The 14446-nt window shown below is 53.1% G+C and overlaps 1 protein-coding gene across 1 annotated transcript in view; it reads left to right on the top strand.

The window, feature by feature from the left end:
- Positions 1 to 1744: 1744 nt before the first annotated feature.
- The window catches only part of Phf21b (PHD finger protein 21B), a 71992-nt gene continuing 59290 nt past the window's right edge, over positions 1745 to 14446 (top strand). Inside the window, exons 1-2 of the mRNA XM_029470050.2 lie at positions 1745 to 2191; positions 3053 to 3118. Coding sequence (XP_029325910.1) covers positions 2138 to 2191; positions 3053 to 3118 — 120 coding nt within the window. The 5' untranslated portion in view covers positions 1745 to 2137. The remainder of the gene's footprint in view (positions 2192 to 3052; positions 3119 to 14446) is intronic.

Genomic DNA, 14446 nt, shown 5'->3' on the forward strand with positions numbered 1-14446 from the left:
TGGGGATGTACCTCCGTGGTAGAGGATTTGCTTAGCACAGACCGGGCCTTCGGATTGATCCTTGGTTGCTTTCTTTGCCTTTCCTGCACTGTCAGAGAGGCTCCCATACCACGGCCTGTGCCATGATCCTGGAAGTAGGTGACATGTCGATCATTACTGAAGCCTGAATCAATCGACAGTGGGCAAAACTACAAACCACACTGGGTCGTCACCATCCGACCAGCACATCTCCTTCGGTGGGCATCTGCTGGAGTCTGTGCTAGCCAAGGAAAGCCAGAAAGTCTACCCTGTTGATGAAAGGACCACATGGCCAGAAAGATAACCCTGAGTTTTTGCCAAAAGCCAATGACATTTACAGAAATCACAGGAGGGAGTCTCTTGGCCAGCACATGCCCCTCCTGGTCCTCCAAACACCTAGGCTGCTGTCCTCCCCAGCAAAAGACATGAGTGGAGCTTTGAGCATGGCTCCTGTAACAGAGGCTTGCCTAGTATGCTCCAGCCCCTGGATCCTCTGCACCTCTAACTACAAAAGGGGGAGAAAAAAATGAAAGAAAATAAAAGGGGAGTGGGAGACATTGTCTTGACTTGAGTCTAACCCAGAAGTGGGAGGAACCAGTGAGATCGTTGTCATCTTTGTCGACTGTGACCAATACTGTATATGGCTCTAACATCACTGGTGTTCTGGTGTGTGTGTGTGTGTGTGTGTGTGTGTGTGTGAGAGAGAGAGAGAGAGAGAGAGAGAGAGAGAGAGAGAGAGAGAGAGAGAGAGATATTTCTCCTGAGGGGTAAAGGAAATATGTAGACTGTTGGCATCCATTGAAGAGACATTTCTGACTGGTGTGCCTGAGTTTTCTTTCCTTTCCTTCCTTCCTCCTTTTCTTGTGACCCACGGAAAGAGTTAGTTATGAGTCTCTATCAATTCACGGTTACTCTGACACAGAGGCCCCCCTTTCCCTGGCCTCTTTGAAACACACTAGTGTGCTAGCGCCCAGCAGGGCACAAAGCCCCGACATTAATTGATGAGGACAGGAAACTCCGCCGCAGTAATCTCTGAGACGTTGACCCCGGCCCCGGGACTGGGAATTCTGAAATGTCATCTCCGCAGCTGTAGTTATGATTGCTTTATGTCACACTGACCTGTCGTGTTTACGATTTTTAACAACTGTCTGGAAAAAAAAAAGTCTAGGGACATCTGTTGAGAGTTTAATTGTGAGTGTAAAAAAATCATTAAAGGACCAATCAAGAGATCAGTTTTCATACTGTTTAAATACCACAGCGGCCATTAGGCGCTGGGACTCCGGCGACAGGACTGATTTAGTTCCCCAGTCTCAGTGCTAGGCGCTGCGGGAGAGGACCCGGTGATTTAAATAAAACCAGAGAGCGAGGCGAGAAGGGGGAGTGGAGGAGGGAGGAGGTGCAAGAAGCAGGAGGGTGGCATCTCAGTTTGCTGCGGGAAGTGTCCCTCCGGGAGTGGGACTGTGAAAGCATTCCCTGCTCCCCGTGCTCTCGGCTGCGCACCGAGGAGATCTCTCGGGCGCTCAGCTCTCAGAGCCGCGACTTTGCGCTCCGCTCAGCCGCCACTTTTGTTTCCTGAGCCTGGTCGCTGGGCCGAACGCAATGCGCACGCGCGGGCCGGGCGGGGCGGGGCGGGCCGGGCGGGGCGGGGCGGGGCGGGCGGCGGGTTCCCGGCACCGCCTCCTGCCGCCCCGGCCCGCTCCATCCGGGCACTGCCGAATTAGCATCGTGCCGAGGCACAACTTTGCCGCGGCCCCAGCGAGATCCAGGCGCGCGCGCCGGAGGAAATATAGTCCCTGCCGGCGGTCAGCTGGCGCGGGCGGCGACAGGGCGCGCGCTGGGGGGCTGCGCGGGGCTCCCGGCGCCGGGGGGCCATGCGCCGGGCGGCGCAGGCATCCCGGGCACCCGGCGCAACTTAGCGGCAGCCGGAAGAGTTGGGCGCCAGCTCGCCTTTCTTCCCTCTCGTCAGCCTCCTTTCCTATCGGCGCTGCAGGAGGGGACTCGTGTCTCTCTGTGCCCGGGACACCGGATCCGAGCTCTCCCGGTCTGGTTCCCGCCGAGCCGCACAACTTCCTGCGAGCTCCGGCCAAAGTGAGCGCAAAGTGCTGCCCAAGTTGCGGCGATGGAGCTGCAAAGCCGGTCCGAGGCGCTCGCGGTGGAACTCGCGCGCCACCAGGTAGGTGGTCCCGGAGCCTGGACCGGGGAGCATTAGTGGCCCGGGGAGTGGAGGCGAGAGGGATCAAAGCTCCGTATCTAACTCTTGGTCTCAGGGGTGCTGGAAGCAGGCCCCTTCCTGGAACATGTCCCAGGGCTGGGATGGAACCCTTAGTTCTCCCTCTCCCCCTCGCTTCCGTGCGATCCAGCACTGTTTGCAGATCCAGGGTTCGTGGGACTCCAGCGTGGCGTCTTCTCTGCCACTGCCCCGTTTGCACAACTCGGGCACCCGGAAAGGGGACCCTCCTAGAGCTGCCCAGGGAACAGGGTGCATGGACAGGCCAGCTCCTAGCCTCCTGCTCCTGGCCCAGCCCGGCACCGACCCTCACTGTTAGCAAAAGTAGTTTGGCGATTGTGACTCGGGCGAGAGGCGGCCGGTGCCCGAGCGATATTGCGGCGTGCGCGTGTGTGTGTTGGGGAGATTAGGACGCGACTTGAATATTTATGAGCTTTGCTCGACACGGACTCGCCGTGTTTACTTGGCTCTTTGTTCGTCCCCCCTCCCCCGGCACACACTCTTACACTCACTCGCACCCGCACCCCGGCCTGCAAACTTGCACGGCTCGGGGCGCGCCGCCGGGTGGCCTCGGCCCCCGCCCCGCCCCGGGAGCTGCCCCAATGAGGCGGCAGCCACAGGTAAGCTGCTTCGCGCGACATTGCACGGTGGCCCGTGTGAGGAAAGCGGTCCCGGAAAGTTGGGGCGCGTTGGGGTTGGCTTGGTCCGCCAGGTATTAGGTGGTGGGGATGCGGGGCTCGGGGCTCGCCTGCTCGCCCCCCCCCCCCGGGGCGGCCAGGCTGAGCCCGCTCCTCTGTGTCTCCGTAGAACGGCGACCTCAAGAAGCAGCTCCACGAAAGGCAGCCACGGATCGCAGCGCTCAGCGACAAACAAGTAAGGAGGGGGCCTATCCCCCACAGGGGACCGGGGTCCAGGGAGGGTCGCCGGGCACTTTGGCAGCACCCTAAAAAGTGCCTGTACGGTCGCCGCACGCTCCGGCTCCCGTGGGGTTATGGCTGCAGTCCTCAAAGTTGCCGTCCTCCCTTTCTTGATAGAAAGAGCTGATTTGTGGTGGCTGAGGGGAGCGCGAGGCTCCGGCGGCCGGCCAAAGATCTGCGCCGTACCTCCGAGGCGCCGGCTGCCCGGCGTCCATCTTGAGCGGTGGACATGTTTTGGGAACGTGGACATTCCCCGGCCTCGGCATCCCCTGATCCCTGCTGCGGTGGGAGGGGGACACAAGGGGGCGGCAATTCAGGCCTGCACCCCAAACTCCTTGGAAGCCATTTCCGCGTGGCACTGCCGACCCGGTTTGGTGATCCTTCTCCTAGCCGGCCTCTTCCCGGCCATCCCGCCGGCCTCACTTTTTATTCTCGGAACCTGACGCCAGCTCCCGGGGAACAAAAGAAAGGCGCCCCCGGGACCCCCCAGTTCTGCCCTAACTTGAGCGTCTATGCCTGGAAGGGGCTGTGGGGACCCGCGAGGAGCTCCAACCATGGGGGTGCGCGCCCGCCGCCCCCAAGGCGAAGAAAAGTTGTCCATTGTGAGTTAGTTACGCTGAGCTCAGCGCTCCGGGTTTCAGCACCACGAACAGATGCCGCCGCCGGAGCCCGGCCGACTGCGCGCCCCCGAGCCCCTCCCCCTCCGCGCGCGCCCCCGCCCCTGCGCGCCGCCGGCCGAGAACTTTGAGCTGTACAGCCAATGGTGCACCCGGGTCTCCGAGGCGGCGGGCGGGGGCGCGCCCCTCCCTCCCCCCGCTCGCCGCCCGGGCCCAGGCATAGCTCTCGCTTCCTTCGGAATGTTGCCGCTCGCCCGGGACTCGGGCAGCCCGAGGACCCCCGGCCCGGCCGACTTCCCTCTCCCAGCCCACGGGGACCCCCCTCTCCCCAGCGGCGCGGAGCTCGCAGTTGCCCGGGAGGATGCTTCGGCTCGCAGGCCGGTGCTCCAGGCCGAGTCTTTAAAGTTGCAAAGTGATGGGAGGGGGCGCGCAAGAGCAGAGGGGACGCCGGGCTGGACCGTAGGCTGGGGAGTCAGGCATTTGCCCCTTTCTGTCGGAGCCCGTCCCCCCCAACCCCCCACCCCCGGGCTGCGCGCCCCCGTCCGCGAGTGGAAGCTTCCATTCTCGCCGGAGGGGGGCCTGCGCGCGGCCCCGGCGAAGTCGGGGAGTTCGCGGGGGGAGGGGACCCAGGCCCGGCATTACCATTTTGATTGCTTCGATGCCATTTTTGGAGGGGGAGGGGTTGGAAGACCCTTTTCCGCAGAGCACAAAGATGTTTAATCACTGTGTAGAATCAAACCAGATACTTTAAAACAAAACAAAACAAAACAAAACTAACAAATCTGGAACAGTGTGATAGCCTGGGTAAAACGCGAAGTTGTGAAGTCTTAGGCTTGGAGTAGAAGATTTAAAATGGAAAAACCAATGCTAGGTGCCTCTCTTCGCAACAATGTCTCTTTATGTGTGCGCTTCGTGCCAGTTAGTTTCACTATCTGGAGTAGGTCTTTCCGAGCTTATGTGCGATCGTTTCTTCTGGATTGTGGCAACTATTTCAGGGCTTTAAATTTTTTATGATAGTAAATGAGTAGCTATTTATTATCCCATATGCCGGAATTTAGATAAGGCTACAAAGGAAATCTTTGAAAATCCTGTTTGAAGGTAGAGGCAGCCTGGGGGGGGGGGGGGGAGGAACCCTCCTACCCCCAGGATGCCTTTGCCTTTAAATTTGAACTCCGGAGTATTGCCTGCAAAGGAACAGTGCCTCCATCTTTTTGTGTGAGTGCTTTAAAAGAAAGAAAGGAAGCCAGAAAACTTTTGTTCTCTGGCCTTTTAAAAATGTTTCCCGTTTAGATGCCTAAAAATAACATTTGGTAGGCAGCCAGGGTTTGGCCTGGCCATCGGAACTTGTGTTTGTGAAGGCAAGTCGGCTTTTCTGTTTCTCTTTGTGGCCTTTTATATAACAAGGGCTCATAAAAGAAGGAGAGGAGGGGGGCCGAGGCAGGGTTCAGCATGCTAATAGAGTTGCCCGTCTGGCTGCAAGAGCTCTCAGGGTTCACCTATGTAATGAGCTGGTGGTTTTAACTGTCTGTGCTTTCTGGAGGACTTTGGTGGTGATTGGCAGTTTGGCTGGGACCGGATGGATTTACAAGGTCAGAGACTACTCGGTTTTGCATGGGCAACCCAAAACTTGCCCTGGAGAAGTTAGTTGCAGTGCAAGAGTGAGGGTGAAAAATTTCATAAGTCAGGTGTAGTGCAGTGTATATTTTAATTCAAGGAAGAATTTAAAGGTACAATCTCTCTATATACAGTTATTTGGGGGTTTGGGGGGGTCATAGCTTTTCCACCCCTGGAGGTGTTTTCCTGTGCTGCCCCTTGGAATATGAAATAAAAAGGTTAAGTTTCAATCAGAAGTTCACAGGCAAGTGATGGAACTATATATAGTTAGAGGACAGTTGGCCTGTCAACTTCCTCTGTTAGATACACAGTAGCAGTAAGGTAACTCTGAAACTCTACAGTTTGTTAACTTCCTCTGTTAGATACACAGTAGCAATAGGGTAACTCCAACAGACAGTGCCCTTGACACTGGGATATTTTGTTTTACTTTTCAGTTACTTTGAGAAATACAGATATATTGAGAGGACTCCTAAAAGTGGCTTGGTCAGAGGAAGGGGGAGAAATTCTGTGTACAGTTTTCCTCCCATCATTGGGGGCATCTTGTGGTTGAATACAAGTTTCTGTTACATACCTTGTGTTTTGCAAGGGGAGTTCATATCCCCCTCCCCTCAAAAGAAGGGAGGTGTGAAGGTGGAATGGTGACCCCCCCAAATAACAGGCAGCGTGCCAGGCGGGCTTTGGACCTGGGGTAGACTAGACTTAAGCCATGCTGTGTGAAGCCTCTATTAGCTGCCTCAGTGGTTTTACTCCGAGAATTTGCAACACATGCTGAGATGCAGTAACATTTTAATCTGCATTGTCAAGCAAGAAGCACTTTGTGTAAATAATAGGGGAATCATAAATACCGGAAGCTTCTCCTCCCTCCTTTGGAGTTCTGCACAGCCTTTCAAGCTCGTCATGGCCTCACCTGCCCTGCCCTGCAATCCAGAGTGAGCTCAGCGAGCAGGGGCTCTGTCTGAACTGCTGCTGCAGCGCTTGGGGCATGGCCGGGGAGACCCTGAAGATGAGCCCAGAGTCTGGGATACCTCCTGATCTGTTGATTTTATGGACTCTGGATTCTGAGGGGCTGTCCTCAGGTGTGGCGATACAGATCTGTCTTTTTGAAAGGGATTATGTATCAGGTGCTTAGAGGCCCTGCCTGAATCGAGCCTTCTGTATGATTCACTCTCTAGGTCAGACACCAGAGAGCTGGACACGGGAACCTGTGTGCTGGTTTATCCCCAGAGCACTCACTCCCAACACTGTCTGCTGAAAGGCTCTTTTGTTTTCTGAGCTTTTTGCTCTAGAAGAGTAAACCTTAGTCTTCTTCCCAAGCAAGAGCGAGGGTCCATGTTGAAACAGAATGGTTACACATTAAAGAGAAGACAAGGGTGAGAAAGGCTCTGTGTTTTATTTTGCAAGAAACTGCTTGGGGCAAATGCTTGGACCCTTTCTTTCACCAGAGCCCTCCAGCGAGCGGGACCCACTCTCCACCACCCTGGACCTGCTCACTGCTGTCATCTCCCAGAAGAGATCAAAAGCCCTTTCTGCTTGTGTGTCATGGGGACACAAGTCACCCACAGGAAGTTTGACAATTTTCCTACATCAGTCCCCGAGCCATGGCTGCCATCCATTTGAGAGCATTTATCACCTGGAAGCTAGGCTCTGCCTTCTCCCTAGGCCTGGACCACTTGTGCTTTCTGTCTGCAGGAGTTGTGTGTTTCGGACATAGCTTCATGCAAAGCTGTAACTGTGTGTGCTTTGTATTTGAATAACCTGAGAGTGGAGACAGTACAGTTTGCTTAACTGTTCACCTGTTGATGGACATGTGAGTGTATCTATCTTTTAGCAGGAATCTGTCCAGCCCTTCCTATTACGTTATTCATCATACTGACTTACATGGGCTATGATCACTCGGGGGCCGTGGGGGGCGGGCAAACCTTCAGTGGTCTGTTGTTGCTCCCGAATGGAACCCTAGGGTGCCCCCTGCTGTTTATCCCTTGCTGGGGTTGTTTACTCCTCCAACTTTTGCACTTGGCAGAAGACATTTTGGCTGCTCCTGTACCCCAAGCACACCTCTGCCTTTGAGGAGGGCTGGGTGTCTGCTGCCTTCATCTTGCATGGTTTTCTTTGTTAGGTTGTAAGTTCCTCCATTAGGGAGGGAGCATTTTCCTATGTTTGTTCTCAGGGTAGGTAGAAAATCGGGATTAGCATGGATGAGCTGATGCTTCCAGGGTGAGCAGACAAGGGAAGGTGGATTTTAAAAGTATGTCTTAGAAATGAGTGGGTGGAGAAAAGAGGGAGACCCACTCCCTGGAAACCTGATGGGGTCAGGTGTGGATGGCTGAGTTTCTAGGAATAGGTCATGCCATGAGTTTTAAGCTGGGTAACCTGGCTGTGTCCTCAGAACTCAGACATGGCCAGGTGGGGCTGGTGGCCTGAGTAAACCTTGCAAGTAAGAGGTAGGGTTGCTGGTAGGCTTCCTGGTGGTTAAACCCAGGGGAGGAGTGGAGTTACAGGTGGTCTGTGAGCAGCTCTACATGGGGACTGAAATCTGAGCCTAGGCCCTTTGGAAGATCAGCAAGTACTCCTAACTGCTGAGCCAGCTCTTCAGCCCCTACCCGACTCTGTGTGCTGTATGTGTATGATACATGTGTGCAAATGTCGGTTGAGCCTAGATGGAGACATTAGATATCCTGAAGCTGGGGTTATGGGGAATGTTAATGCCTAGATGAACCCCAAGTCCTTGGGAAGAGCAGCAAACACTCCTAATTGCTGAGCCAGCTCTCCAGTCCCATGGATCTTGGAGACCAGGAAAATAACTGTCATTCTCATGCTCTGAAGTGGCATTTCAGGGATAAAGGAGAATTTTCACTTTTAATATTTTTTGAGATAAGATCTAACTATATAGCCCTGACTGACCTCAAACTTTAAACCTCTCTGCACATACCCCCCTTCCCCCCCCCCCCCGGGCAGTTTAAAAGTCACCTTCTAGCTTTTAGTTCCCCATCCTGCCTTTGAGGCCCTATCAGTATGAGTCCTGGGGCATGCTTAGCTGCTTGTCCTGGATGGGTATATGTACACAGACAGACAGACAGACAGACAGACAGACAGACATCTGTTCCTATTCCTCATGGGCCTCTGTTGGAAACATTGCAGTTAATCAATCTCACAGGCGTGTAAAGGGGTCCTGCCCAATACCGGGGTTATGGAGGACTTCTGTGTGGTCTTCACTGATGAACGTTCTCATACAGCTGGGAAGGTAGGCGTGTCCACCCATTCCTCAAGGCACAGTGAAGTTTTGATTCAAGCTGTTTAGCTCTTGGCAGCTGAAGAAGCAGTAAGCACTCTCTGGGCTGAGGGGCAGCTCCTAGGTGGTGAATTTGCACTAGCAGAGAAGGTGGGGACAGAGCAGGTGGCCTGCGGTACTGCCTGTGCCTAAAGAGGCTGTCACAGTGTGACGGTTTGTATGTGTTTGGCCCAGGGAGTGGCACTATTAGGAGATGTGGCTTTGTTGAACTAGGTGTGTCACTGTGGGCATGGGCTTAAGACCTTCATCCTAGCTGCCTGGAAGTCAGTCTTCCACTAGCAGCCTTCAGATGAAGATGTGGAACTCGCAGCTCTGCCTGCATCATGTCATGTTCCCACCTTCTGGACTGAACAGCTGAACCTGTAAGCCAGCCCCAGTTAAATGTTGTCCTTATAAGAGTTACCTGGTCCATGGTGTCTGTTCACAACAGTAAAACCCTAACTAAGACACACAGGGACTCTTAGCAAACACCTTCCTACCACCTGGTTCTCAGGATGTTTGGGTCTTGGGTCAGGCTGGGCTGGCCAGTCTTCTCCACTAAACAGATAATAGAAGGGAGACTTCCTAAGGTCAGATGATAAGGTCTCTCAGCGAATGGGATCGTCCATTCAGTTTGCCTGTGGCATCAGCATCCTCTCTGGCGGGATGTTCAGCTTTGTTGGGTATGACAAGATGGGCAGAACCTTACCTCACTCCCCAAATCCTTAGGTGCCAGGACCTGCTCTGGCCAGACCACCTTGGGTAAGCCATTCTGCCTTTTTTGCATTTGTTTGCAATGTGGGCAGGGATGAGACACCCCGCCACAGCCCCAACCAGGCCTTTTGGAGGAAGTGAGACAGTGGTTGGGAAAGTTTCACGGGAGCCCCGAAGTCAAGGGAAACTTTTGAGTGAGTGGCCTTACTGCTTTTAGATTTGTGCCTTCCCGAACAACCTCCAAATTCCCAGCCGGTCTACAGACTGTTCGGGAAGTGTGCCGTGGCCGGTTTTTGTGGGAGGTGTCATGCACTCGCCACCCCTGGGACCAGTTGATGACGGTGACTGCTGATGGTGGCGTCCTTTTCAACTGGTCCAGAGAGTTCACTTTGATATTTTGCCTCTCAAAGCACCTGCTGTCAGAACTGTGCGCTTGCTTTCAATTAGGCCTGAATTTTTTCAATGAGATGACGCTGATAATAACTTTGGCAATCCCTTGGTGCCTCATTAGAGCTCCTGGCTATGGGGTTCACCCAGTGATGGAGCAGGTTCTCTGTCTGATGCCTTTGTCTCTTTGGGAACAGAATCGTGGGCTCTCCGTCTTTTTATTTCGCTTGTGCGTGTGAGTTACTGTTCTGTTTGGAAGTGTTAGCTCTGGCTCTCTGGTCTCGTCCTTGGCAGTGGAGACTCCTATCACCTGTGGGGAGGGCTCCAGAGGCCTCTGGCTCTCCCCCCTCAGAGAGACCTCTCAGGAGGGTCTCACTTGCCTTTAAGAGGCCAGTAACAAAGGTCTGTGTCAGGTTTTCAAACTGAGCAGACCCGAACTGTAAATTGGCTCCAGACTTGGAGTCCTGGTCTTTCCTGGTCAGTGTTTGCCACCTTGGAAGCTTGTGACCCTCAACAAGAAAGGGGGGGAAGAAGCAACACTTTGCTGCCAAACAAGATCATAGAATACAGGGCAAGTGGTCCATAAAGTGGTTTTATGGAGGCAGCAGATGATTAAATGAGATGTTGCAAAAGCTCTGGGATTTGACGTTTTTTATTTTTACCGGCATTGCCGAATCTACACCTTGCTTGTTGGACATCTGCACCTCAGAGCCCCTTCTGTCTCCCATTCCTCCTCACTCATCCCTTACCTGGCCCTCTGAGGAAGGACTGCTGGTAATTGTAATTTTGTCCAGGAGTAGGCTAAACCACAGAGGTGGGGTGAGTGGAAATGTGGCGGTCACACAGTTAGTAAGTGGAGATGCTCTGGGTGTTAGCTACTGGCTGCATGGGGTGATAGATGTGTGTGTGTGTGTGTGTGTGTGTGTGTGTGTGTGTGTTTGTGTTGAGCCTGCAGAGAAATTCAGGTCAGAGCAAATGATTGGGCACAATTTCCCACCAGTCAGAGACCATTCTAGAGGTCATGGTGGGACTTTTCCATGATACAGAAAGTCCTAAAACTTTCAGGGGGTCTGGGCAGATCTCTCTCTGTTCTGTCTCCCTGTTCTACCTAGTGCCAGATTGGGAACATGTGGCAGGGCAGGTTGGGAGGTCCAGCAAGTGGGACTAGAGTGGACAGACCCTGGATCTATCGAGGAGCCTGCCTGACACCAACATCCATCTTTGTGTTTGTGCGACCCTGGCCTGAGTTTCTCTCTGCAGGGCTTGGGTTTTTCTTTTTGATGGCAGCTGACATCCTGTTCTGCATTAAGGTAGACAAATTTTTCTAATTTTGAAATATTAGCAGAATAGAGAATGTTGTCTCTATTCTCTAGAGAGACAAGAATGTTTTCCTTGCAGGTATCATTGCGGGGTAGTGTCGAAACCAATGCTGGGGCTTCTTTCTGGCAGCTTCCTTCTGGTTTCTTCTGATGGACAACAACAGGCATCCGTGCTCTCAGCTGGGCTGCACTTTAGCCCCTTTGTGACAAGGAAATGGTGTATCCACGGGGATCTTCTTTTCTCTAGGGTAGGATATCCCGGAAGAAGTCAAACCCTCAGTCTGGGAAGGAGCTGGCTTTGGTCCTAAGGTGGGGTCTCAACAATTCTGTGCTGGGCCTGATGCCCAGCCTGCAGCAGGGCAGTTGAGTGGAGGAGATGTTCTCACTGTTGCTTTATTAACGTAATTGCAAGCGGCAGAAAGCCTTAGAACCCAGACACAGTTGTCTTTTTTGGGTGGGACAGAAACCTCAGAGTCACTTTTTCTCTCCCTCTCCCCCTCCCCCTCCCTCTCCCCCTCCCCCTCCCTCTCTCTCTCTCCCCCTCCCTCTCTCCCTCTCCCCTCCCCCTCCCTCTCTTCCTCCCCCTCCCTCTCTCTCTCCCCCTCCATCTCTCTCTCCCCCTCCCCCTCCCTCTCCCCCTCCCCCTCCCTCTCTCTCTCCCCCTCCCTCTCTCTCTCCCCCTCCCTCTTTCTTTCTTTCTTTCTTTCTTTCTTTCTTTCTTTCTTTCTTTCTTTCTTTCTTTCTTTAAAAGAAAGCATCTTACTATGTAGCCCTGGCTGTCGTGGAACTCTTGTGCAGACCACCTTGCCCTTGAGCTTAGAGATCTTCCTTCCTGTCTCTGCCTCCTGAGTGCTGGGATTAAAGGTGTGTGTCACTATACCCTGCTAGCAATTTAGAGATGCTCTAAGCCTTAATATTCCTGTGAACACAGCTGGAATTGGGTGCTAGACTTGAGAGTTGGTAGATGAAGATGTCTCTCAACATCTCCTAGAACTAGTTAGTGGGTTATGGTTGAACATATCTGAAGTGAATACCAAGGCATATTGGAGGACACATCCTCTCACAAAGGAGAAAGTGAGTCTGTGAATTGAACAGGCCTGGGGACTGTGTCTAGTGATCAGAACTTTCTGAAAGGTTTAGTCTTCACCCACCATGCTATGACCAAAAGGAAGAGAGTCCTATGATAATTTCTCTTAAAAGCTGCCTCTCCCAGGGACTGCTGCTTTCAGAGCTTGGGTCCTGCCTGGGATGTCCTTTTTGTTCTGACAACAGGATCACCCATGAAGAAGCCGTCCCCGGGTGCTGCTCTTATGACTCTAAAGTGATTCTTAGAGGCCTGGTGGCAGCAGACTTCCAGGCTGCACAAGTAAGGAATGGGCAGCATGGACAGAGCCCCTGAGCTCTCTCTGTTCCAGAGTTGTGTGTGAAACCTGTTGGCTTAGACTCGTTGCAGGGCTTTAGATGAAGGTTGGTTGTCTTAGCCCCAGTGTTCTTGTTTGTTGCTCAGCCGGTGCATACTCCTTGTTACATTTGGAGTCTACATTTGGGGATAGAGGTCTACAGTGGGCCCGTGAGGTGGGTAAAGTCCCTAAATAGAGGTGCTAGATGTCAATAACTAGTGAGACCATTGGGGGACATGATACCTGCTGTCTGGTCCCTTCATGGGTGTACCAGAGTCTTAGAAGATAGCGGTGGTGGGGCTGAGGTGGCTTTGCCTACAGGTGCCAGCAAACTGTCACCGAGACAAGCTGCAAGAAGCTTTCTGCCCCTAGGAAAGGGAAAGGGCAGGGGTGGAATAGAGAAGTAAGAAGGGAGGAAGTAGGGGGAGGGGTGATCTTATGTCATTCAGGCAGGCAGACAATCTACACATATAAACAAACTTCAGAGTTATTAAAATATACATCAGAGACCCCTGTCCAGAACTGTGAGATAAAGCTCACCAAGAGGGGTTGATCCCTGCCATCAGCGGAGTGTCACATACCTGGATTTAATGACACTGCTTGGTGGTGACATGCATGCTGGGGCAGGCTGCTAGGTGACAATTCCATCTGCCCATACTGCACTCCCCGCTCCCTCAGTCTGTCCTGGCTAAGAAAGAAAAGGGCATGCTAGATACTGGTGTGGCCGTGGGGTGAGGTTGTCATAGCTGCAGGCATAATGGCAAATGTAGAAACTTTGAAAGATGTGCAGAGGGCCACCCGTAGCTGGTTTCTTAAAGCCAAGCCTGGTACTACCATGTGGCCCAGAGTGTTGAGTACTGGAGACTGGAAGGACACTGGGGTAACAGAGCTCTCCATATCTGTCTTAGTCAGGGTTTTTATTCCTGCACAAACATCATGACCAAGAAGCAAGTTGGGGAGGAAAGGGTTTATTCAGCTTACACTTCCACATTGCTGTTCATCAACAAAGGAAGTCAGGACTGGAACTCAGGCAAGTCAGGAAGCAGGAGCTGAAGCAGAGGCCATGAAAGGATGTTACTTACTGGCTTGCTTCCCCTGGCTTGCTCAGCTTGCTTTCTTATAGAACCCAAGATTATATATACCAGCCCAGGGATGGCACCACCCACAAGGGGCCCTCCTCCCTTGATCACTAATTGAGAAAATGCCTTATAGCTGGATCTCATGGAGGTATTTTCCCAAGCAAGGCTCCTTTCTCTGTGATAACTCCAGTTTGTGTCAAGTTGACACCCAAAACCAGCCAGTACAGTATCTTACACCCTTTTTGCATATTCTCTGGTATGTCCCTTTGAGACCTTTGTCACCTTTGTGAGTTTGTGTGTCCATGGGCACCTGAACACACTGACATTTAGCTTGTACAGGACAGTACTGGGTCAACATGGTGCCAGGACAAGGACAGGCAGTGCTGCCAGCCTCAGGCAGGTGATAGTCAAACACAGTAAGTGACATACGGCGATTATGGGATGGCAGGTACTCTGGCCAAGTAGAGCAGGCCCAGGAATATGGGGTACATGAGGTCATATGGTCAGGCCAGAGGTTGTCCCCAAGAAGATGACATTGGAACCAAGACCTGCAGTGGCAGTGGGGACAGGCTATTCTCTCACACTCTCTGGACAGAAGAGTCTTTCACTGCCTAAGGATGGGTCTAGTGTTTGTATCAGGGACCTGTGTGGCCAGAGGACAAGTGACTATGGAGAAGAGAGCTGAGGTGGGCTTGGTTGTCTCCCCGCTGTACTAACCCCCTCCCCCGGTTAAATCAGCTCCTGGCCCTGCCTGCTAGGCTCAGTTCTGCAGGGGTCAGAGTTGGCACCATCTAGAGAAGAGCTTCTGGGGGACTTGTGCTGCCAAGCCACCACTCCACCTAAGGGAGACGAAGTCATGACTGCTAACCGGGGCCAAAGCCAGGAG

The sequence above is a fragment of the Mus caroli genome, unplaced genomic scaffold, assembly GCF_978045245.1.
Source record: "Mus caroli unplaced genomic scaffold, Mus_caroli_1 scaffold_16, whole genome shotgun sequence".
Taxonomy (NCBI): Eukaryota; Metazoa; Chordata; class Mammalia; order Rodentia; family Muridae; genus Mus; species Mus caroli.